The sequence below is a fragment of the Grampus griseus genome (genome assembly GCF_964374135.1).
Source record: "Grampus griseus genome assembly, chromosome: X".
Lineage (NCBI taxonomy): Eukaryota > Metazoa > Chordata > Mammalia > Artiodactyla > Delphinidae > Grampus > Grampus griseus.
The window spans coordinates 127,185,186-127,208,943 of record NC_138999.1 but is presented as its reverse complement, the minus strand read 5'-3'; the positions used below and the strand labels follow the sequence as shown (position 1 = coordinate 127,208,943).

The window sequence follows — 23,758 nt, the reverse complement described above, 5'->3', positions numbered from 1 at the left end:
GACTTGTGTCAATAAATCTTAACATGAGTTTCCAAATATATAAATTTGTGATTCCAGTTTTCTAGAAATTTAAATTCTTTCATTACTTTAAATAAAGGCATAGATGGATAGTCTTCTAATAAAATTCCACTTTTTAAAACAAAATTTTGATTTGCTACTTGAGGTTTTAAGTAAAAGGCCTCATAATAAGTTACATTTTGTCATTTTTTCCCAAGTGGTTCACATTTTCCCTGAGTGATAAATTAATCACATTCAAAAACACATTAATTAAACTCTGAAGAACCTGGGCTACCATTTCATAAATCACTGCTAATGAAAACTAACTAAAGCTAAACACTGTCCCCTGATGCACCTCCAAAGAAACTGCTTTACAGATGACAAAAACCAAAACCACATCAATGAAGTGGGAAAAGACTGCTTCAAATTCTTCATCGGCTTCCATATCAATTTTATTTTCTTAATGTTAATATCAATATCTTTCACATCAAAATCAACAACATATATGACTCCTATGAACGTTAAGAGGCTCACACCTATCACAAAGATACCACATCTTCCCAATCTTCCCGAAGTGCTGTTCCACTCAAATGGCGGGAATGGACACAGCTACAGATGAGTCCGAGGGCATGAATAATGGTACTAAAGATGTCATTCAGCCAAACTCTCAAAACACTTGCATAAACTTTTCTGTAACTCATTATATACCGAGCGGCTCCTATTGTTGGGGTTCTGGGTATAACTGGACAAGGTTTCTGCCCACCAGGTGACCCGTGAGAGATACTACACAGAAAATTACCATATAGCCTGATAAATGCTATCAGAACCATGTGGACTCAATGTGATAAGAGCTCAGAAAAGGAATGACTTAACTCAGCAGGGAAGCGGGGGAGGGGAAGGGAGGAGCGATCAGTGAGTTCCCAGAGGTTAGTGTGGCTGGGTCAAAGGGTGCACGAGGATGATGGAACACGAGGCCAGAGAAGACTTGTTCATGAGTGTTCATAGCAGTTTTATCTGTAATAGCCAAACAGCAGAAACAACCCAACAGTCCACCAATAGATGAATGGATAAGCACACTGTGGTGTATCCACACAGTGGAGTACTATGCAGCAATGAAAAGGCATGACTGCTGACCCATGGCACTCACAATATGGAAGACTATCACAATAATTATGCAGAATGGGATAAGTAGACAGAAGAACATACTCAATGATTCCATTTCTATAAAACTCTAGAAAATATCAACTAGCCTATAGAGCCTGGGGAAGGGGGAGAAGGCACGGGAGAGAGGGATATAAAGGGGCCTAAGGAAACTTCTGGGGGCTGATGGATATGTTCATTATCTTGACTGTGATGATCATTTCCCAGGGGTATAAATGTGTCAAAACTGTTCACGTTCACTTTAAATCTGTGCAGTCTGTTGTCCGGAGAAGAAGAGGCATGACATAATTAGCTCTGCACTGTAGTCAGATTGTTCCAGAGCAGCACGGAGGCAGGGCTAGAAACGCTCCCAGAGGAGGAAAGCCCAGAGAGGCCAGAGGAGCACCAGGAGTGAATGAAGTTCCAGAAGCCAAAGAGAAAAACAGTTTGGAAATTCAGGTCGGGCTGAACAGAGTCCTGAGCCACAGACTAGGCTATCCAGCAGGAGTAGTTGTTTGGAGGTCCTGGTAGGAGAGCCCAGCTACCCCAACACAAGATGACCGTGCTCTGAGACCCGGCACGCGCCTTTGGGAGAGAGCCATGAGGGAAGAAGGCGACACTCGGCCTCACAAACCAGACCGTCCGACCTAACCCCGGCGATCGTGAGGTGAAGAGGCCACAGCCGGCTGCCCGCCCCTCCAGCCCCGGGCAGTCCGCCTCAGGCCGTCGCCCTTACAATCCAGGGTGGCGACACATGCCCTTTTCCTGCACTAAAATTGTACTTTCTGGACTCTTATAAGCCCCCAAAGTGTCTTTGCCAAATTCTCAAAACTGTCATTAAAAGTATGATATGGATCGTCTGTCAATACGTTTTCCTTATAGTGAATCCTTCCAACAAAGCAGCGAACTGACGTTACCGTGAGAGTCTCATCAGCCGTCAGTTCATGGGGAAAAGCTGGACCCCTCTTCTGTTGGTACTGCCACCTAAGACTCGTTCGGAGCTTAAACGGATCCTCTGCAGTCCCTTACCTCTTAAGGTCATGATGACATTAATAAGAATGACTAGGTCTAGTCCATCTGTCCCCTAATTAAATTGGTCTGGCTGATCTCCAGCACATACATCATCTGTGCTTGCGAGTAAAGTGCCAGTTCATTTTACGGGTCTCTATAAGCAAAGTGTACTTGTTAGACTTACCAATGGCCTTGATTGATTCTCCTGGGAAAAGGGGCGCCTCTTCCATCTGTGCCAGCTTATTTCCATCCCTTAGACCCTGGCAAGAAACCAAACAGGAGTAAATCTCACTTTCCAACTGGGAAGAATGGTACTGTTCTGCGCTCTTGCTACGAGGCTACAGAAGCGTGCAAAATGTATGCCCCCCCTCCCCGTACAAGACAGTTTCAAAGCTCAGCATCACAGGACACCATGCTGCATAGTCTAGCAAATTGTTACACATATTTAAAGTTCACAGTTAGAAAGCATTAATACAGAAATGGCTTGACGTGACAGATAGACACTGTGATCATGACACAGACAGCTATTACAAGGTGCCTCCAGAATTTGGAAATAAGGTCAAAAAAGGTTACCTTCTGAGCGTGAAACTAATACAAAGAAAATCAACATTAGATGCAGATGCTTAGTTAGCTGTAGAAATGGCCCAGCTATGAGACTGCGCGGGAAACCCCAAAGTCTAATTAACAAGAAACCAGGGAGGGGTCTCTTACTAAGGAAAGCCCTAGGCTTCTGTACTGCAGCCCAGCTACCTGCGTCTGCACAAAGCGTACAGGTGGGACGGGCGAGTGGGCCTGTCAGTGTGTATCCCATTCAGGCCACAAGGATGCGCCCTCATCTGGCAGACAAGAGTATTTCACCCACTCCTGTGGAGCAGGGTGTGTTCATCAGGCTTCTCGCAAGTCAGTTCACTCTGTGCTGATTCCACACTCACCAAGCAAATTGCTAATGAGGTATCAGGGTTCCTGCTACAATGCCACTAGGAAAAGGGTGTCTTGGATGGCTGGAAAGATACATGCCCACATTTCTAAATGTTCGGATCTGCACTGTGGCCCAGTAGCTAGTCTCTTGCAAGCTTGGTTGGATAGTACCAGATAACTCAGGGGAGCTGAGAAAATGGTGTTCTTGAACTACAATGCTGGGGACCAGAGCCTGAACTCGGTGCCTATTCCAAGGTACTGCCACCCTGTGAGATGCTGCCAAGGAAACTGGTCACTTTCTCCTGGGCATCTCTGACATAACGTGTCACGAATAAGAATAAGGTGTTCAAAACTCCAGCAATTCCCAAGCTGTGTTTCATAGAGCATTAAATTCCCAAGGGATGTGAACAGGACTTTCTGGGAAAAGTTTGGGAAATGCTGGGTTAAAGGAAACAAGTTTAGCTAGGTTTTTTTTGTTGTTTTTTTTTGTTTGTTTTTGTTTTTTTGTGAGGCAAGGCTTTAGCATGTTAGTGCATGCCAAATCGGCCAGAGGGCGCTGGAGTATGCTGCATTTCCCCTACCTAGTCCATCAGGGGCTTTCTCCAAAAAATACCTGTTTACATCAGGAGGTCACTAGTGTTCAGCGGAAAACAGATTAGACAATACTAAGTTTTCAGCATAATTCTGTGAAGCAAAATATTAAAAATTGATATCTTTTATAATTCTAATCAAAATTATTGAAAATTCAAAATAATTATTTTTCACAGTTATAAGAATATTTCAATATATTTTATAAAGGGACTTAAAGGTCCATTTAAAATACTATATATAGTAGGTTCATCCAATTTTATAAAATAAAGAAGGGAAAATGTCAAAATATAAAGAGCAAACTCAATGCTAAATGTTGGTCAAGGTATGTCCGTTCGGGGAGGGCACAGACTGACAGTGCACCCTCCTCCTCAAGATACACGGTGAAAATCATACAGATTAGTGTTCATGGTTCCCCTCAGCAATTTTATTCAGTTTAACTTTTTAGCCCAGATTGGTTTTTATTTTTCAACTTTTTTTAACATCTTTATTAGAGTATAATTGCTTTACAATGGTGTGTTAGTTTTCAGATTGGTTTTTAAGACACTTCTCAATCAACATTTTTAGGGACATAGAGCACTGTTAAAGGGGACTCAGATAAGTGTTTGTGGATGCATTTATACTCACACCTGATTTGGAAATACATCTTTAACACAATAAAGCATAAACCAATATTTATACTTCTAAATGTCCAGTTTTAGAAACACTAAAAAAATCACCAATCTTAATAGGAGCCTTTTTTTTTGAAAGTCTGCTTTCTTTAATTTATTGCCTAAACTAGTGGCTATTTTTATAATATAGTTACAAAGTCAGAAAGCTATTTTAATCAATATTCAAGTTTTAAATAACTTCAAATGCTACACTGTTAAAGCTTATTTTAATGGGTAAATATTATCATGTAGACTTAAATTCCTTAACTGATGTTTTAAAATAAATGGGAATAGGTTATTTTGAAATATATTTACTAAAGCAAGCTGTTCTAATCAATTGAATCTGGAAGAGGTGAGGGGAAGTCTGATTCACTTTAAGCTTTATAGCAAGTCATGTCAAACACTTTAAAGTCCTCAACCCAGGACTAACTAATAAAATGTCGTTGATGGGAAGTGCAGTGATTGGGACCATTTTGAGATGGTACAAGGCTCTCAAGATAGAGGCTGGAGATCAAAGGTTTCTCTTCTCTTCTGATAATCATGTTAAATCTGGCTTGAAATACTTGTGCATTTGTATGAAGCATGAACGTGTTGGTGAGACAGAGTGAGACAAACCTCTCACTGATAATTAAATCTAGGACATGCTTTTTTAGGTGATGAAAAAGCAACTATCAGAATAAAACAAGTCAATTGATCCTACTGCTTCAGATATCCCCATAAAAGGTTCGCTGTGTACAGGAAAGACATTCAGCTTTAGCACAGGAATTTGAGAGAATGGCTATTAAAGGCTCACTGCTTTGCGAGTACAGTAGATTCCCTCTATAAAGCTGGTGTTAGGAGATAGCACTCACACTTGTGCTATATTAAGCTTTAACTGCAACTTCCGAGTTGCACAGGACATGATTTGACCCTTGATTTATCCAACCCATGTACAGCATAATCAAAGAAGGAATGTCCTTACGGATAAAATGTGTCTTGTGAACACACCCAGCCCTCTTGGTGCTTTTGCTCAAGGTGCTGCCCAGTTGAGGAATTCTCTCTGATGATTTCATCCCAACCCTGTGCCGGCGACCCGGAAGAAAGGTCCAGCTGAAGGCCCATCAACTTCCTGGCCTCTCCACTACCCTCTCCTCCTCCTGAACCTAAGGCTGCTGGGTGGACAGTTTCTGTAACAGCCGCCTGCCGAAAGCAGTGCTTTTCAAACTGGCTCTTCAGGGTGCTCCCAGGGTCACCAAAGGAGGGTGGGCTGGGCAAAGGCACAACTGAGCACAGGGAATTTGCCATGCTTCCCTAGAGCAGCTCTTCTAGAGGTTTCATACATAAGCTTTGGGGAAAATTCTGCTGCTTTAAAAAACTCCTGAGAGTCCAGAGGTACTGAGCAAAGAGTAAGCACTCAAGAAACCTCGATGAATGATTTTTTTTCTTCTATAAAATACATGGACTCATTCCACAAACACCTACAGCGTGCCAGGCGCTGTGCTGGGTACAGACCTTGCAAATTTGAATAAAGCAAAGTTTGCACCCTCGAGGAGCACTCTTAGCGTATGCATCTGCCCCTCTAAGTCTTTGTGAAGGCACTTCAGAATCCTGTCATGACTGAGGCTCGTTAACCTCATCAGTAAATCTACCTGGGAAAACCAAGAAGCAGAGATGAACAAATTTCTGGTTGACAAAATGTTGGATAAACCAATTTTTGCAAATAATGTCATAATGGAATCTACCAAACTTGGACAGGAGAGTACTACTGTAGTGGAAAAAGCATTTGCTGATTGTCTAGAAATCTAGTATGAAATGGCTTCTAAATACACGATCTGTAACTACAAACAGATGAACACGTAGAACTTGCCACCTGATCAGCTTCAGCTTCAGAAGGGTAGCCCTTGTGTTCTTCCTGAATCTCCTGCACAGCACCAGGTGCATGGACAAGAAAAGGCAAAGAGGGGAAGAGAAACACGTGCAAACAGACAGGTGAAAGGACGGAAGTTCTTTTTTAAAGAGACAGTAAGCATGTAAAAGTCGACACACCTTTCATGGCTTTGCATATCCCAACATTTTCCCCCTTGGAGTTAAGGAAAGAACGTGTAGGCCATCTATAGCATCCTCAGCCTAAAATGGAGTATCTATTCTGTGTTTGTGTTGGGGTAGAAAAATGAAAAGCAAACAAACATCATGGGTTTCAAAGAATGTACTGTCTTTTTAAAATCAAGCAATACTGCAGCATACAGCCAAGAAACAAAATAACAGACGCATAACATGCTCATAGAAAATAAAACATACCACAGAGGGCAAGGAACAAAATCAAGCCAAAAATACAAAGGCAGTTCATAGACATGTGTTTTCAAAAGGAACTATTATGCTGCCCAGGGGTCAACACCACTGGAATTAACAACATTTCCACACACATGTGCATGCGCATATCACATGCTGGGGTCATACATATGCAGATACATACATACACTCTGTTACTTATTGCTAATTAAATACTGTGATTTATGACTCAAAACCATATTAAATCTTTCTAATTACAGTATCAACGTGCTTCGAAGAAAAGCGTCACATATCTTTATCTAAATTTCTTCCAATCCCTTTACATGTATGCTCTTCTTAATTTAATTTCTTCATGGAATCAGCTTATGAAACTCTAAAAACTTGGACTTTTAGTTTAGCAGGTGGTATAATGAGCATGAATATTGACGATGACAAGATTATAACACCTTTTAAAAGTTGTATCAAGTCTCTGAGGCTGAAAATATTAAAATTTAGCATCAATATATTTTTCCTTCAAGAAACTGGTTCTAATGACTACATTTCTTTAAGAGGCAATCAGTGAAGAAGTAGCAAAGCTTTAAAAGAATTTACTCTTTCCCACCACCTTTCATTTTTGTCAATAAAATAAAATAGCTACTTAAAATATTTTTATACTTTATCATCAGACTGAATTTAGTACACAGTTGGTACTGCTACCCTTCAGAGCAGGACAACTTTTTAAATGCAGCCAGGTTTTTTAAATTTACATTCTTTTTTTAAAGACAAAGAAAACGGAATCATTCTTTGACAAAAATTTTAAAAACAGATGAATGAATGACTAAACAACAACAACAACAAAAAAAACCCACAGCATTTCAAAGTCCATGCAAGTGTAAAGCCAAACACTAATATTTAACAATGTGAATCAGTGAAAGAAAATGATTCCCATGAGCAAAAGAAAACATGATAAAAACAAAATTAAACAAAGAAAAACCAACTAGAATAACAATAATTTGATTTAACCTGCTTATTTTTGTACTACTTCATTGGCTTCAATAAGATTAAAACTTTAAAACTGAAGTCATGAAATGATTCTGTCAAAATCCACATTGTTTTCATTTAATGGAAATAGGTTAATTTTCAACATCTGATACTCAGGTTTAAATGCATGCACATTACCAATCTTTGTCTTGCTTTATGAATATTCTGAAATAAAGGGAAGGAAAATCATGAGGAAACTATAAACTATAATCTACTAGCTGTAACAGCTACCTCTATATTTTAAGAAATACTAAATGGGGCTGATTTTGCTAAATTTATCTTTAAGATTAGCACTTCTGCTTTTGGGATTCAGCATGCAAACAGGAAATCTTACTTGATCTTGTAATCAAGACTTGAAATCTTACTTAGATCTCCTACTCAGGAAGGAGGACAACTGACCACTTTGTTGTTGTTCTTGTTGTTGTTATTAAATACTTCAGCATGAACTACATGACAAACGAGGTTAAATTAAGAGGACTCTATAGGCCTAGCCTTATAAACCCGGTGCCATGAATACCCATTTGGTCAGAATTCATGTAACACAACAGAAGTCAGTATTGCACAGTGGTAACAATTTTAGCATCCTGCCCTCACACACATCGGCTTTTTCCGCACATAGAAACACTGTAACAAATAAAGCATTTCTAGTGAACACTGAAAGCTATGACACAGCAGAGCAAACTGATCTGAGTGACTCATAAAATCAGTGAGAAGGCAAAGAACGCTAAATAGACTAAGTGTTCGATAAAGCACAGAAACACACAAGGAGGAGGCCCATGTGCTGAAAGCCAAATATCCTTACCCTTATATCAGGCCTCCTGAAAACCTGTCAGTTAAAACACAGAACATCATCATCACGGACACGTCACTATTGACCTGTGAAAGATGCCATTAAGTTCGCCAGCCCATGCCCTAAGAAACATCATAATACTCCAAATAAAACCGAGCAGATCGATCCTAACACATTTGCCCTCTAAGTTCCATTTGATATCCAATCAATCCTAACACGTTTGTCCTATAGTTTGCAGGCAAGTCTATGACTTGGAGAAACTTATTGCCCTTAGGCTAAGACAAATGACATTATTTTAAACACAAACCCCTTCTGTCAAGGGCTATTACAAGACAGTGTGAACAGGCCGTGTGTGAAAAATTCATTTGTGTGTCTGTTTGGAATACTGAACGCATTTTCCGCATAGAAACAATGATATAAAAAGGCGGTTCTGCTCCCAAACCAGCCCACAGAAACAAAACAAAACCGAACCAAGAAACCACAAAAGCGCCCACAGCTGGCGCAGAGCACAGCTCAGCCACAGCGTTAATGGGATCATAAAGCCTAGTTAAGCAGAAATCTTAATCTGGTTTCTACAGGAATTCTATTTCCAATTCGCACTTGGGACTCCAGAATTAAACTTCCCGATGCGGCCGCCCCACAGGGAGAAGGTGCCCGTTCCTTGTGCCAGCCCAGGAAAGGGTAGCTGGCAGGGAGGGGAGGGCCGGGGAGCGCCGGGGAGGGCAGTCTCCGGGCAAGGAAAGCCAAGCTTTACTAAATCCGGACACTGATTTTAGAGAGGTTATTCCTGTGACTCCTACTTGAACGTGCAGCATGAGCGTTCGGGGAAACAGCCCAGAGAAGGGATGGAACTTTTGAAAAGCGAATAGTGCTAACGGTCTGAGGAAGACATGAATCATCTGTTCCCCACTCTCGAGTCTGAAATCTGATCATTGTTACATACGATAAACACTGGAGGTTCTATGGAAAACAGATCACTTTAAAAAAAAAAAAAATCACTGTAGGTTCTTATTAGCTTTACAGGTTTTACTCAGGAAAGATAAGAAGATCACATGAATACGAGAATATAGAGTTCATCACTGTTACCATTAAAAGAAAATACTCTTTGAAGTAAAAAAGGTATCTGAATTAAGGGATGCTGTAGCTCAAAGGGAATTAAAGCCCAGAAGTTCCTTAATATAGACTACTCAGACTAAGAAGCTTAAACCTAGCTTTTTTTTTTGAGGGGGTGGTGGTGATGAATATGTTTATCATCTTAATTGTGGTGCTTGTTTCACAAGTGGGCACCTATCAAAACTTATCAATCTGTATACTTTAAATATGTGAAGTTTATCATTTGTTAATTACAACAGGAAAGTTAGTACAAAATAAATAAAATGTATGCTTATGTTCATAAAAAACTCAAACTGGGACATACATGATAATAAAAGGTCAAAATAGTCTCCCCTCCCAAGCTTCATTTGTCAGTGATAACCACGTTTAGCGAGATTTCTTTTTTAATTCTGAGGGTTGCCTCCATAACCTAGGAGTATGCTTACACCACTACTTCTTGATTTCTCAGCTTTAAACAGTACCTAGTGACCTAGGTAGATGACAAAATACGCTTTCTTAGGCTTCCCTGGTGGCGCAGTGGTTGGGAGTCCGCCTGCCGATGCAGGGGACACGGGTTCGTGCCCCGGTCCGGGAAGATCCCACGTGCCGTGGAGTGGCTGGGCCCGTGAGCCATGGCCGCTGGGCCTGCGCGTCCGGAGCCTGTGCTCCGCAACGGGAGAGGCCACAGCAGTGAGAGGCCCGCGTACTGCAAAAAAAAAAAAGAAAATATGCTTTCTCAAACTACTCCCTCCCTCTTCCCAATCTCTGCTGATTGAAATTGTAATTTTTAGTTTTTATCGTTGTCCTTCTGCAGCAGCTGCATCATTTTAAAAAAAGCTCAGAAATAATTTTTTGGTGGCACTCTTCTAAGAACCTTGTCTATACTAACTCATTTCATTCTCAGAACAACCTTGTGAGATAAAAATTATTATTGGCCCCATTTTTTGATGAGAAAACCAAGGCACAGTTAAGTAATCTGGCCAAGTTCAAGGTTTCAGAGCAAGTACTTACACCCAGAGAGTCTACTACACCGCCTCAGCCTAGCACCGCTGTAATTAGCCCACAGTAACTAAAGCCTTCAAACGTTCATCTGCTTTCTCTTAGCTCCCTCAAGGGTGGATGAAGAAAGCAATACCACGACCTCTGCCCTCGCTTCTCCTTGCTCCCTCCAAACCTCTGCTCCAACAGGTTATTATTTTCACTTTTGTTCTGTAACTGCAATTAATTTTGTAAAGTTTTGTCTATAAAGTGATAGTAACAATTGACAACTAGAAAGCAGCGTTCACAAGCAGCATAACTGGGCCTTAAATGTAGGAGATATACTGCTGTCAACACGCCTTTTGCTACTGGAAGGAGAAACTAAATCAAAAGGAAAGGGGCAGGATGATGGTCCCCTTTGCCACCCACACAGTTCTTCACCTGCTGTATGTAAGTCCCCGCTACTCTTGGTCGGAGGCCGGAAAGGTCAATGGAGGTCACCTGAGTTGATACCCATGTGTTTCTGCTTTATAGTTTTCATCTCTCCTGAAATAAGCCATTTCGGGTGCACAGAGAGGCTCATTTCCTTTTTCTTGAATCTGAATCTGATCGAAGCCAGAGAGCGGTGGTTTGAAGTCAGGCGGCCTGGGGCCAGCTCTCACTGGCAGACTCGGGGCCTCCGTGTGCCTGCACTTGGCCTCAGTTTCTACACGTACAAAAGGAAACGAGTCCACGAATGGCTGCGAGGTCCTGACCAGCCCTCAAACCTTAGGAGTCATTTAAGCTTCATTGGAAGACTTCAGAAAACATCTCCCCAACCTAAACTTGGTGGGGGGCAAATCGGCCTCCAGTGCTGACAGCCCTCGAGAACTCAGACAGCCGCACAGGCTGTATCATTCTTTATATTCTTTATTATACAATGAACTGGTAAACCTCAGTGTTTACCTGAGTTCTGTCAGTTTTCCTAGCAAATGATTGGACTCAGGGAGAGACTTGTGGGAAGCCCCGATTTGTAGCCAAGCTAAGCAGAAGTTGTGAGTAACCAGGGTACCCACTACTTGAAACTGGCATCTGAAGTGAGAACTTCTGTGGGACTGAGCCCTTAACCTGTGGGGTCTGCACTAACTCTGGTTAGTATCAGAATCAAATTGAATTGTAGAACACTCAGCTGGATTTGGAGAATTCGTCAGTGTGGGGGCAAAACCCACACATCTGGTGTCACAAGTGTTCTAAGAGGGTGGGGATTCAAACCCAAGCTGACTGGTTTTAGTGCCCACGCTCTTAATCTCCATACAGCCCCACCTAAACCTGTTCCCTTTCTGAGGAGGCTGACAAATACCCGCAAGGCTTAATGCCCAGAATGCCCTGTACTGTATTTTTTGGAGTCTCTTTTCTATGAATTCCAGACAGCCCAGCCCAGCCCCACTCCTGTGCATGTTAGGTGCTCACATCACATTTATGGAAGTGGACTGGTGTTCAGCAATTACAATACACTCCTCTTGTAGTCATTTTTACATATCATATACATTTTCATAGAGTAACAGCATACAGTAAATGAGCACTGTATGCATTTCGTACATATGCTGCCCTTTTTAATACATTAAACCTCTGCTGTAACACCCACTATACAGATGAGGACACTTGAGGCTCAGCAAGGTAAGCAACTTGTTGGGCAGCTAGTCAGGTACAGGGCTGGACTCAAGGCAAAGTGCCCTGACTCCAAATTTTATGATCTTTTTGATAAACCATATGATTCTAAGTGAAATAAATATCAGTTTTTTGTTTTTTTTTATAAATGAGTTATCTTTGAGCTTATGCCTCTAAGAAGCTTCTTTTCATGAAAAGATTGTAATAGTGGAGTAAAAACACCACTGTTCTCTGTTTTAGGCATAAAGTCTATAAAGTAATTCTGCTTTAGCAATCAGACCACTACGAAATGAGTTAAAGAGTTTGACCTGCTGGGTCAGGAGATGGCTCCACTTGCTGCAGGGGCCTCAGTAAGCAAGAGTCTGCGCAACTTATTCCTCACCACCGGCTGCAGCCAGAGGCCAAGGACAGGCCAATAGAAATCTCAACCAGTCATCCAAATACAACCCTGGTCTTTGGGAAACAAGCCACACCTGAACCTGGCCTGACTCTTGTCAAACCCTAGCCTGAAGCAATCATTCTCCTTCTCTAAAGCCCTCCAGGAAATGTGACCAATGAGCTGTTCAATGAAGCATGCTGGCCCCAACTGCCATGTACAAAAGGGATGAGCATACTTGCAATTGAACTAGTACAGGATAATTGCTGATACCCTTTTCACTAACCAGTTTCTAACATCTTTATTTGCATAACTATATGCTCCATTTAAATAATACTTCTGATATATCATGAGTTGTTAGAAATATTAATCAAAATTTATTCTACATGCAATATAGAGTCGTTGAGCAGTCTGTAAAACTCTTGACTTTTTAAAAATTAAATTTCTAATTTTGAGATAACTTGATTCACAAGTGGTTGTGAGAATAAGAGATTCCATGTACAGTGTACCATGTCACCAAATTTCCCCGATGGTGGCATATTATAAAACTATAGAACAATACCGGAACAAGGACCCGGACACTGACACAGCCAAGATGCAGAACAATTTCCTCACCACCTAATGTTGCCCTTTTATAGCCACATCCACTTCCCTCCCAGCCCCTCCCCTTCTTAGCCCCTGGCAATCACTAATCTGTTCTCTATTTCTCTAATTTTGTCATTTGAAGACTGTTACACAAATGAAATCATACAGTATGTGATCTCTTGGGAGTGGCATTTTCTACTCAGTGTAATTCCCTTAAGAGTTAGCCAATTCTTTTCTCTGACCTCTCTATTCTGCTGTTGAACCCATCCACTGAGGGTTTGGTGGTTTTGTTTGTTTGTTTAGTTTCGTTTTTTGTTTCTTTATCATATTTTTCACTTTTTAAATTTCCATTTGGTTCTTATCTCATATTTTCTTGCTGAAACTTTCCTGTTTCTTGTCTCTCACTTTCCACGTCTTCATTGTTTCAAGCATATCTGTAATTGTTTATTGAAGCAGTTTTATGATGGCTTCTTTAAAACCTTTTTCACGTAATTCTAACATGTGTCATCTCGGTTTTGGCATCTACTGATTCTCTTTTTTCATTCAGTTTGAGATCTTTCTGGCTCTTGGTATGATGAGTGACTTTCAGTGGAAATCTGGCCATTTTGAATACTATAGAGTGTGGGTCTTATGTAACCCTCCTGTTGCAGCTGCTTTCTCTGCCACTGCTCCAGGAGAAGAGGGGCGGTGAGCACTGCCTCATTACAGCCAGGTGTGGGTACGAGTCCAGGTTCCCCTCTTGGCCAACGCTGCCATCCAAGGACAGGGGTCTCCTAGTTACTTCTGGGTCGGGGTGAGAGCTCTAGCTCCCAGTTAGGCTTCCGCCCATACCTGCCCAGCTGGCAGTGGCAGGAGTGCTCATGACTGATACCACTGTAACCACAGTGGAGGTGTGGCCTCCTTGCAGTGGGCGGTAGTGAAAGTCCTGACTCTCCACCAGGCCTCCAACACCACAGTTGCAGGGGTCACTGTGCCTTGCTACAGCCTCGCAACAGTGGAATCTAGCCTCCCCGCTTGGCCTTGCTGGCGGGGTGGGTGTGGGGCCGGAGCACAGTGGTTAGTGTCTAAAAGTTTTCCTTCTACTCGGCTGCCCCCTTCCTGTCCTTTGGCTAGAGAGACTAGGCTTTTCTTGTCTGTACCCGTTGGCATTTCTGGGTTGCTGGCTTCTTCAGCAACAAGTCTGGGTTATATATGGCAAAAACATAACCCAGGGATAGCACCACCCTGTCGTTCCTTAGGTGCTAAGGTCCCTAACCCGTCTGCCTTCTTCTCTCTACCTTTCAAGGCATTCTTACGTCTATTTTATAGATAATGTCCAGGGTTTTTATTTGTACTGAGAGTGAAAAATAAGAAAAAAGTACATCTGCTCCATCTTTCCAGAAGCAGAAGCCCGAATCTTGATATTTTTAAGAAATAATTCTACTCCACAAGTAATCCTGAGACATAGGATAGTACTTTGACATTACAGTGGTTACAAACTGGAGGCCTATTGCTCCAACAGGCAATAGCAGGGTTGTTTTTGTAATTTAATTGTTTTTAGGGGGACATGCTGCAGTCTCCAGTTCTCCACAGCCATGTCTGTTTAGCTTGTTAGCTATACCCTGTAGACATCTGTGTTTGCAAACTCTGATTTAATAAACAGATCACGAGGCCAAGCTATTAACAGTGGACTATGGTCATGGATTCGAAAAGATCGTGCTCAAGCTTCCCTCCTTCTAGACTAGTACTCAATTTAAGAAGTATTAACTAAGACCAAGCTCAAGCATAATGAAGCCTTTCCCACACACTGCATCCCACTTCCCTCCAAAGATCTTCTGGAAACTTTTGTTTAGGATCCAGAGTTTAATCACTGTACTAACCTATTAAATGATTAAATGTAGTATAGGACTCTCTCCATTTTCTCCTTTTTCTTCAGAATGTTTATGGAAGAGATCTAGCTAATGTGTGTGCAGGGATGAGAGTAGGAGAAACAGGAGGAGAGGGACAGAGGGGTGGTGGTGGTGGTGGTGGTGGTGGTGGTGGTGATGGTGATGGTGATGGTGATGGTGATGGTGATGGTGATGGTGATGGTGATGATGACGACGATGTTGGAGCCAGAGGAAAGAGTATGATCACATTAAAACTATAGTGTCCTAATTTCCTGAAGGCTGGCCAGAATCAAATCCTTTTGGACAAAACAGAATTGAAGAATGTTCTAGAAAGAAAGGAATTTAGAGACTTCAAATCTAATCCAAATTCTCTTAACCTTACACAAAAGGAAACAGACACTCAGAGGTTATACAAGGTCACAAAGCTAACCAGTCCCGTCTGTACTACACCATGTTCCCTCTTCTTGGCCTAGTTCTGCTTTGCAAACAATGGAAGCTGATCAACTGTGTCACTTCTGCTAGCAGTTCCTAAAAATGTTTCATTACAAGTTATAACTGTATTTTTTCATCTAATCTTTGGAACATTACATTCAGATCTTGTTCTTAAATGTTTTGACAAATTCAAGAGAGAGATTTGTACTCTTTCTTAGCCTGTTAAAAATGGAAGCAACTGAGTTAGTAGTAGGGGGGTGGGCAAACAAAACATTTTATTACATTTCTTCTAGTAGTCTTAATTATCAGGTAAATCTTCAGGATGACTTGGCATTAAGGCATACATTTATTAATTTAGTTAATCCATAATCCACATAATAGCTATCTACTCTTTCAACAGGGACAATGTTTTCCAAACTTCTGTTATCTTATATAACACCTCTACAAGTCTGGTTTGCTATATGCATATCACCTGTACTAATATTAGTATTTATCTTTATGTTGACTTTATTTATTTATTTTAAATTTATTTTTGGCTGCGTTGGGTCTTCGTTGCTGTGCGCAGGCTTTTCTCTGGTTGCGGCGAGCGGGGGCTACTCTTCGTTGCGGTGTGTGGGCTTACTTGCTCCGTGGCATGTGGGATCTTCCCGGACCAGGGCTCGAACCCGTGTCCCCTGCACTGGCAGGCGGATTTTCAACCACTGCGCCACCAGGGAAACCCTTTATGTTGACTTTGAATCCACTCTTTTTTTCATGTTTCGCCTGGCTTTAAGCAATAATACCCATTAAATCACAAGTCTGATGTGCCAGGTTTCCTACTACACATTAAAATAATTACATAACTGTTAAAACATGTCCATGGGCATATCACCTAAACTCATCTCACGTGATGACAGTGATATTCTTACCACACCTTGGGTGATCTGACTCTAAGCTAACTGTCAATTTATGACATGGGTAAATAATAAAACAATTGTACTCTAAAATCTAACATGAGTTGCTAATTATTCAGGTTTGTGGGAATGTACCAGAAATGTATGGTCTCATCACCAATTTCAACAGATACAAACCTAGGGAAGCTGAACTTTTTACAATTTATTGTACGAAATAAATAGGGACTTCCCTGGTGGTCCAGTGGTTAAGAGTCTGCCTTCCAATGCAGGGGACGCAGGTTTGATCCCTGGTCGGGGAACTAAGATCCGACATGCTGCGGGGCAACTAAGCCCACCCGCTGCAACAACTGAGCATGCAGGCCACAACTAGAGAGTCCACGTGCCATAACTACAGAGCCCACGGGCTCTGGAACCCACATGCTGCAATGAGGAGCCTGTGTACCACAGTGGAGGATCCCACATGCCGCAACAAAGATCCCACGGGCTGCAACTAAGACCCGACACAGCCAAAAATGAAATAAAATAAAATTAAATGAATGAATGAATGAAATACATGAGGATGGAAGACCTAAAGAGACATTTCTCCAAAGAAGACATACAGATGGCCAAGAAGCATGTGAAAAGATGCTCAACATCACTAATTATTAGAGAAATGCAAATCAAAACTACAATGAGGTATCTACCTCACACCAGTCAGAATGGCCATCTTCAAAAAATCTACAAACGATAAATGCTGGAGAGGGTGTGGAAAAAAGGGAACCCTCTTACACTGTTGGTAGGAATGTAAAGTGATACAGCCACTGTGGAGAACAGTATGGAGGTTCCTTAAAAAAGCAAAAATAGAACTAGCATATGACCCAGCAATCCTACTACTGGGCATATACCCTGAGAAAACCATAATTCAAAAAGACACATGTACCCCAATGTTCATTGCAGCACTATTTACAATAGCCAGGACATGGAAACAACCTAAATGTCCATCAACAGATGAATGGATAAAGAAAATGTGGTACATATGTACAATGGAATATTACTCAGCCATAAAAAGGAACAAAATTGGGTCATCTGTAGAGATGTGGATGGACCTAGAGTCTGTCATACAGAGTGAAGTAAGTCAGAAAGAGAAAAACAAATATTGTATATTAACGCATATATGTGGAATCTAGAAAAAAGGTACAGATGAACCTATTTCCAGGGCAGGAATAGAGACGCAGATGTAGAGAATGGACGTGTGGACACAGGGGTGGAAGGGGATGAATTGGGAGATTAGGTTTAACATAAATACACTACCACGTGTAAAACAGGTAGCTAATGGAAATCCGTGGTATAGCACAGGGAGCTCAGCTCGGTGCTCTGTGATGACCTAGCTGGGCAGGATGGGGTCGGGGGTGGGAGGGAGGTCCAAGAGGGAGGGAATATATGTATACACATAGCTGATTCACTTCATTGTACAGCAGAAACCAACACAACATTGTAAAACAATTACACTCCAATTTTAAAAAAGCAAATTTAACAATAATGTGTAGGATATAATCCCAATCTTGTAAAAATAAGTAACAAAACACCATCAAAAAAAAAAAAAGAAAGAAAGAAATGCATGAGACACACTGTTCCCCGCCTTCAGAGATTCTGATTCACTGAGGGGACGGGGACCATGGAAGCTGCATTTCTGCAGGCACCCCAGGGAGTGCTGGTGCGGGAACACCCAAGGGCCACATTTTGAAAAACAGTGAACAGGTAGGCAGTACAAAATTTTAAAAATCACTCTAGCTTTTCAATAGGATGACTTGGGTTCAAACCCCAAGTCTAATTGCATGATACTAAGCAAGTCACTTAACCTCTCTGAGCCTTGCTTTCCTCATCTGTTAAATGATGATTATAATAAAAGCCATCTTACTGGGTTGTTTTAAGAAGTAAATGGATGATATGTCAAAAGAGTATTACAAAACCATAGAGTGCTGCACGTGCTAGAGGGCTGATGAGGATGCTGCCGCAGCCTACAACTGAGAACACAGCGCTCCAAATCGAGGTGCAAGCGCTCTGCTCCACAGAAACATCTGTTCCCATTTCATTACTGACGCTGAGTTTAACCTATAATAAATTAACCCCCAAATTGAGTGTGTATTTCAAATAAGATATTTGCACAATATATAATTTCAAATATTATCAACGGATGACTGCACATTAAATCCTCAAGGAATTGTATCTGGACCTTCAGGGCAAACCCCATGCATGGCTCCCATGCAAAAGGTGTCCCAAAGGCCCACGCTGGTTACCCTGATTCTAAGAACTACTTTATACATAGCGTGTAAAATTATCTGTGGTTTAGAAACATTTTATTCTTTTATTATTTAAAAGAACTCTCTCCTTGAAGAAAACATAACAACTGAATTATAAATTTAACACCAAATTTGCAGACTTGGTTACAGGGCGAATCTAACAAAGACAATGATTAAAAAATGCTCTCTTACAATAATTCATCTAAAGCTTTAGCAATGATCTGATGTAGGTACTTAAAATTCAATTTACAAAATATAGAAAAGCCTTCTTTTTCTCTGAATACCATCTGTTAAACCATTCCAACACGAGCTAATTCTGCTATACAAAATTCGTAAATAAACTAAAAATTTTTTTTAAAAACCTTAGTTGCTTCATGTTAAAGCATAGATTCAGTCTGATCTATTAATGTAGAGGTTAGACAGCTATGCACACAGTCACCATCCTTTTCTAGAACCCACACAGCACTAACAACTATTCAACCATAATGAAAACCTTACAGTTAACACATAATTGTCCATAAAGAAAATCAATCCGAGGTCTAAGAGCTATTCTCTGCCAATATGGGTCCTTGAGCCTCTCCACTCAGTAGGGCAGTTTCTCCGCTAACGTGGGGCAAGAGGGCGCCTGGGACCAGTGGGGTCGGCAGCTGCCCAGTGATCAGCCGCTCAGGCACAGGTGATGCAGCAAACGCTTCTGCCACCTGGAAACAGCAGTCACGTTTTGCCCAGTCAGGTTCTGAGGAACAGGAGCCCCAGCTCCTCCTACGTGGGCAAACATGAAAACCAGATAGCAGAGAAAACTATCAAGAACTATACTGCCACTCTTCTGGCTGGCCATACTATCCAACTTCTGTTCATCTCCAGCCATGCTTTCCTCTGGGAGGCATAAGCAACAGCATCCAATGGCTTGGACGAAGCAAGTCCAGCACCATAGCCAAATCTCAATTACACAGCCTCTGGAGTCAGTTTCTGCACTTGTTACAGGACGGCTAAAGAGGAAGTGAGGCTAGAGCCCTTCAACACGGACAGCTATTAAGAATGACTTAAGATCGTTATCGTAGCTCTTGAACTCTTCGTAAGATTTGATGCCTGGCAAGGACTATGATTTTGAGAGCCATTGACCTAGGGTAGGACAGGATACTAAAATGTCATTCATACATACCTGTGAAAATCTATTCTCTCTTACTAGTGGGCAAAAATGACTATAATAAACTGAATCCTCAATTCAAGTAAACTGTACTACTGAAATGGAGACATGGTTTCACTTAATGTACCTGTTAATAGTTTCTTGACATTAAAACAAAGTTAGTCTTTAGCCTTAACAAAGATGGAGCACGCAAGCGTTTTATTTGTTAATTGATTCAACAAGAATTTATTGAGCACCTGTTACGTTCCAGGATCGTGCTGGGGGAGCAGTGGTGAGAAAAAGAGCCCCAGTCTCTGCTGACAAGGAGCTTATCACTCTTAACTTTAGAATAAGCAGGGAATCCAACTTTTAAAATAAACAAGAAGAGATTTCTCAATTCAATAAGGACTAAAAAATGAGGCTGCCCATACAACATTCTTGAGATTTTGCAAGTTTTTTGCATTCTAGTATCACATATTAATGCTGAAAACCCATAGGTAGTACATAAATACAGAAACAAATTGTGAAGTTAGGGAAATACTATCTATCAGATATTTTCTGAAATTCAGAATACTAATAAAGAAAATATAGGCATTTATTACAATCAAATCTAAAAATATAATATATAATAAAATGGATCTGGAGTTTTAAAAGAATGATCATAATTGAAAGTCAGCTTTTCCTCTCAATTATAAAACTATGATCACATATACTAGATCCTGGTAAAAATGCCTCTTCTAAAGTTCAGAACTCTAACAACAGAGAATCTTTCACCCTTGTTCCCAAGCAAATGGCCGGTGAGCATTCAAGGGGCCAAAATCTCACTCGAATTAAAACTGCAATGCTTCTTGGCTACTTAGGATATTGAAAATGAATTAAGGACTCAATTCCGCTTACCTTGTAATCTCTGGATACATTTTCTGATGTCACTGAACCTGAAATCTGACTAGAAATTGTAGCAGCTATAAGCTGTTTACACCATTCAACATGTGATCCTGTAGGACTAAAAGAAATAGTGCAATTAAAATATTTTAAGACATAGCCTCTGAGTGAGAAAACTGAGCACTGACTAGGGATATATGTACATTTCTTTTTTTAAAGAATGAACTTTAATTAGACTATTTAGTTACCTTTACATTTAATGTAAGAACTGAAATATCGACTGACCACTAGGAAGTAAGATTAGGTTCCAGGTTGATTTGAAATGAATCAACCAATTTATTTTAAGGTTAAGATTCTAGACCTCAGACAGTTAAATATGTTATTTTCTAGCATTTAATAAAATATCACTCAATTACAATTATATAGAGTGAATATTCTTAATGTAAGTAGAAAATTAATTCTAAAGTGAAATATTTATCTTACAGCATATGCTTTTCAAAAATGCTATCACTTTCATGCTGGTGGTTTTAAATCTAGAAAACGATGTAATTTCAAGTGAATCAAAGTGACTCTTAATGGAGCAAAGCTGATTGTATGATTTTAAAAAGAACAGACTAGAAAAGTCCTGTGTGTAGTAATAATGCCGCCTTACATTTCTGTAAGTGCTCTGACAACTTACAAAAGGCTTTTCCAGTCCATTATGATATCAGAGCCTGACAACCACATGTGATAAGAAGGCAGAACGGGGACGAGCCAACAGGTTTCTGGGATGAGAAAATTGAGGTGCAGTGGCGACATGGCCCATCAGAAAGTGGTGGGGCTGTCCTTCCAGGATATGGTACCACCAACGGCGACCAACTCACCGAACCACAGGGCAAAACAGAGGCCAGCGCTACAGATGCTAGCCACTGCCTTATACGAGAACACAAGGACGCAGAGAAAATGGCATCTCGCGCTTGTGTGCTGCTCTCAAATGTTCAACACATTTCTGCACACAGCCTCACCCGAGCCTCACAGTGACCCACCTTACAGAGGAGAAAACTAAGGCTCTAGCGTTTGACTAAGGTCACACAGCTGGTAAGTGGTCGGGCTGTGCTCACCTGACTTAAAGGACCACGTAAGCAAAGTAAGCACTGAGGGAATTAAAAATTGCCTCCAGAGGCCAGGCTCCTCTCTCAACTCATGAAAGCACTGAAGAAATCAAGTAAAAGGGCGAAAGATACTTATGAAAGTTTACCTTGCAGGTGGCTTTCACTGTAAACAGTGTTCCAGACCTTTGAAAATCTCGTCACTAATTAAATCCACACTCGTGTACTGGAAGGATTAAAAAAAACCTGGAATCCCTAGGCAGTGTGTGAAATAACGTAACTAGTGAAATAAAGACATCTGATGTGCTCTACGAGCGACCTAAATTGCATTCTCTGACCAGGACAGCCTATAGTAGTTATCTGTGGGGCCGAAAATATAAGTCCAAACATTCGCTGAATGGGCAGACATTCCTGTCATACACCAAGACTCTATTTACCACAATTAATAACTAAGAGGAAGAAGGAGGGGAAAGGGAGGGATATTAGTTTCCTCTTAAATGCTAAGGCACCTTTATTGTCCGGTTCTTCCATACTTTTCTTGCCAAGCTGCCTTTTCCTCTGCCAGCACCTGGGCCTGAGCACAAATCTAACAGCAGGAACCCACCTGTTCACCCACCGCGGACGGGGTGGGTTGGAGGGGGCTGCTGTTATCCTCTAGCTTCCGTTCCCCTTCCTTCTAATGAGGACCCTTCTCTCCACGGTAGGGAGCTGCCCCTCCGCATTTCATAGGATTCTGCTCCACTTGGAGGGGAGTGACCCCAAGCTTTCCTCTTGGACCCGGAGCTGTGTAGACCCGCCCCCAGCACTGGCGGAGGCCACTCTCCACATCCACCACCTCGAGGAACCCACAGAGATAGAGAGTAAGACATGAAGAAAACAGAGATGGGAAGCCTCATCCACACTGTTTGCAACTCTGGCTCTGAATGTGCCTGCGGCCATCTTTCACCCTGGCTGCAGCAGTGATGGGAGCCAACACACTTCCTTTTTGGCTGGAGCTAGAATGATTTGTGTTTTTGGTACCTGCAACCAGAAGCATCCTGGTCAACAGAGTTATAAACAGTGTGGCACGGTGGGCTGGTAGACAGGAGGCCTGGCTCCGGGTCCTGTTTCTGTCACCAGCTAGCTCCGTGACCTTGAGCGAGCCACATCCTATCACAGGCCCACAGCTCCATCAGCATTAAGAGAAGTACGATATTCAGAAGAGAGGGGAGGGCCCACGGTCCACGGCTGAGCCACAGCTGCAGAGCCAGGGTCTACTCTGGGGGTCTCTTAAAAGAAGAACGTGAACCAGAGCCGGTCACAACGACGGGACTGAGGAGGAAGGCCACGTCTCCTCTCCCCTCTCTGCTCTTTAGTCAGTGCAGTCTCCCTCCACACTCCTGGTGGCAACAATCACTTGCAGTCTGGGAGCTCCCAGCTTTGTTTCTCCAGCCCGGACTCCCCCGATCTGGACGCCGAGGATCCCATGAGACAGCTCCACTAGTCGGTCCCAGAGACCCTGCCGGCTCCACGGGTCTAGACCAGCATCAGCCGCCCAGCCTGCAAACTGCTCCTCCAGCCCTCACGTCTCCTAAGTCAGGGAAAGGCAGGGGCCCCAGGGCCCAAAGCTGGGGTTTACCTTGGAGCCCACTCCCCACTTGGCTCTCACATCTGAATGCTCACCGAGTCTCATCACTCCTATCTGCTAAATATCGTAAGAATGCACCTTGCCCATCCCTATTCCAATTACCTTTTCCACATGCCCATCATCTGTCGGTGTTCTCCCACCTTATGAATTTAAGCCCCACCTCTATGCTGGTGACTCCAGCCCAGACACCACCCCTGAACTCCAGGCTTAAATAAACCAACTGCCTCTTTGACATCTGCTCTGGGAAATCCAACTGACATCTCATTACTGTTACAACCAGGGCTGAGAGCCTGCTAACTTCCTAACCCCGCTCCACATAGAGGCTTCTCCATCTCAGCAACATCGTTTTCCGCAAGCCGAAGACATTGGGATTGTCCTTGATTCTTCTTCTCTCCTACCCGACAACCAATCTTCACAAACCCTACTGGCTCTACCCTGCAGATTTTCTTCAAATGATAGCTTGAATCGGATCACTTCTCCCTTCCTCCAGCCCACGGCTCCGG

At 42.0% G+C, this 23,758-nt stretch overlaps 1 protein-coding gene across 10 annotated transcripts in view; it reads right to left on the bottom strand.

Moving 5' to 3' along the window:
• MTMR1 (myotubularin related protein 1) overlaps window positions 1-23,758 on the bottom strand; it is a 72,122-nt gene that overhangs the window by 45,522 nt on the left and 2,842 nt on the right. For 3 of the 10 annotated variants that reach the window (XM_082680879.1, XM_082680887.1, XM_082680886.1), the window contains exons 2-6: window positions 20,556-20,661; window positions 8,395-8,418; window positions 7,731-7,757; window positions 6,154-6,204; window positions 2,333-2,408 (exon numbers count right to left, since the gene is read on the bottom strand). In XM_082680879.1, the coding sequence (XP_082537005.1) occupies window positions 2,333-2,408; window positions 6,154-6,204; window positions 7,731-7,757; window positions 8,395-8,418; window positions 20,556-20,661 (284 nt within the window). Of the gene's footprint in view, window positions 1-2,332; window positions 2,409-3,679; window positions 3,751-6,153; window positions 6,205-7,730; window positions 7,758-7,957; window positions 7,987-8,394; window positions 8,419-9,956; window positions 9,978-20,555; window positions 20,662-23,758 lie in introns of those variants that run through there. The other 7 variants (XM_082680882.1, XM_082680881.1, XM_082680880.1 and 4 more) reach the window with 7 other exon arrangements.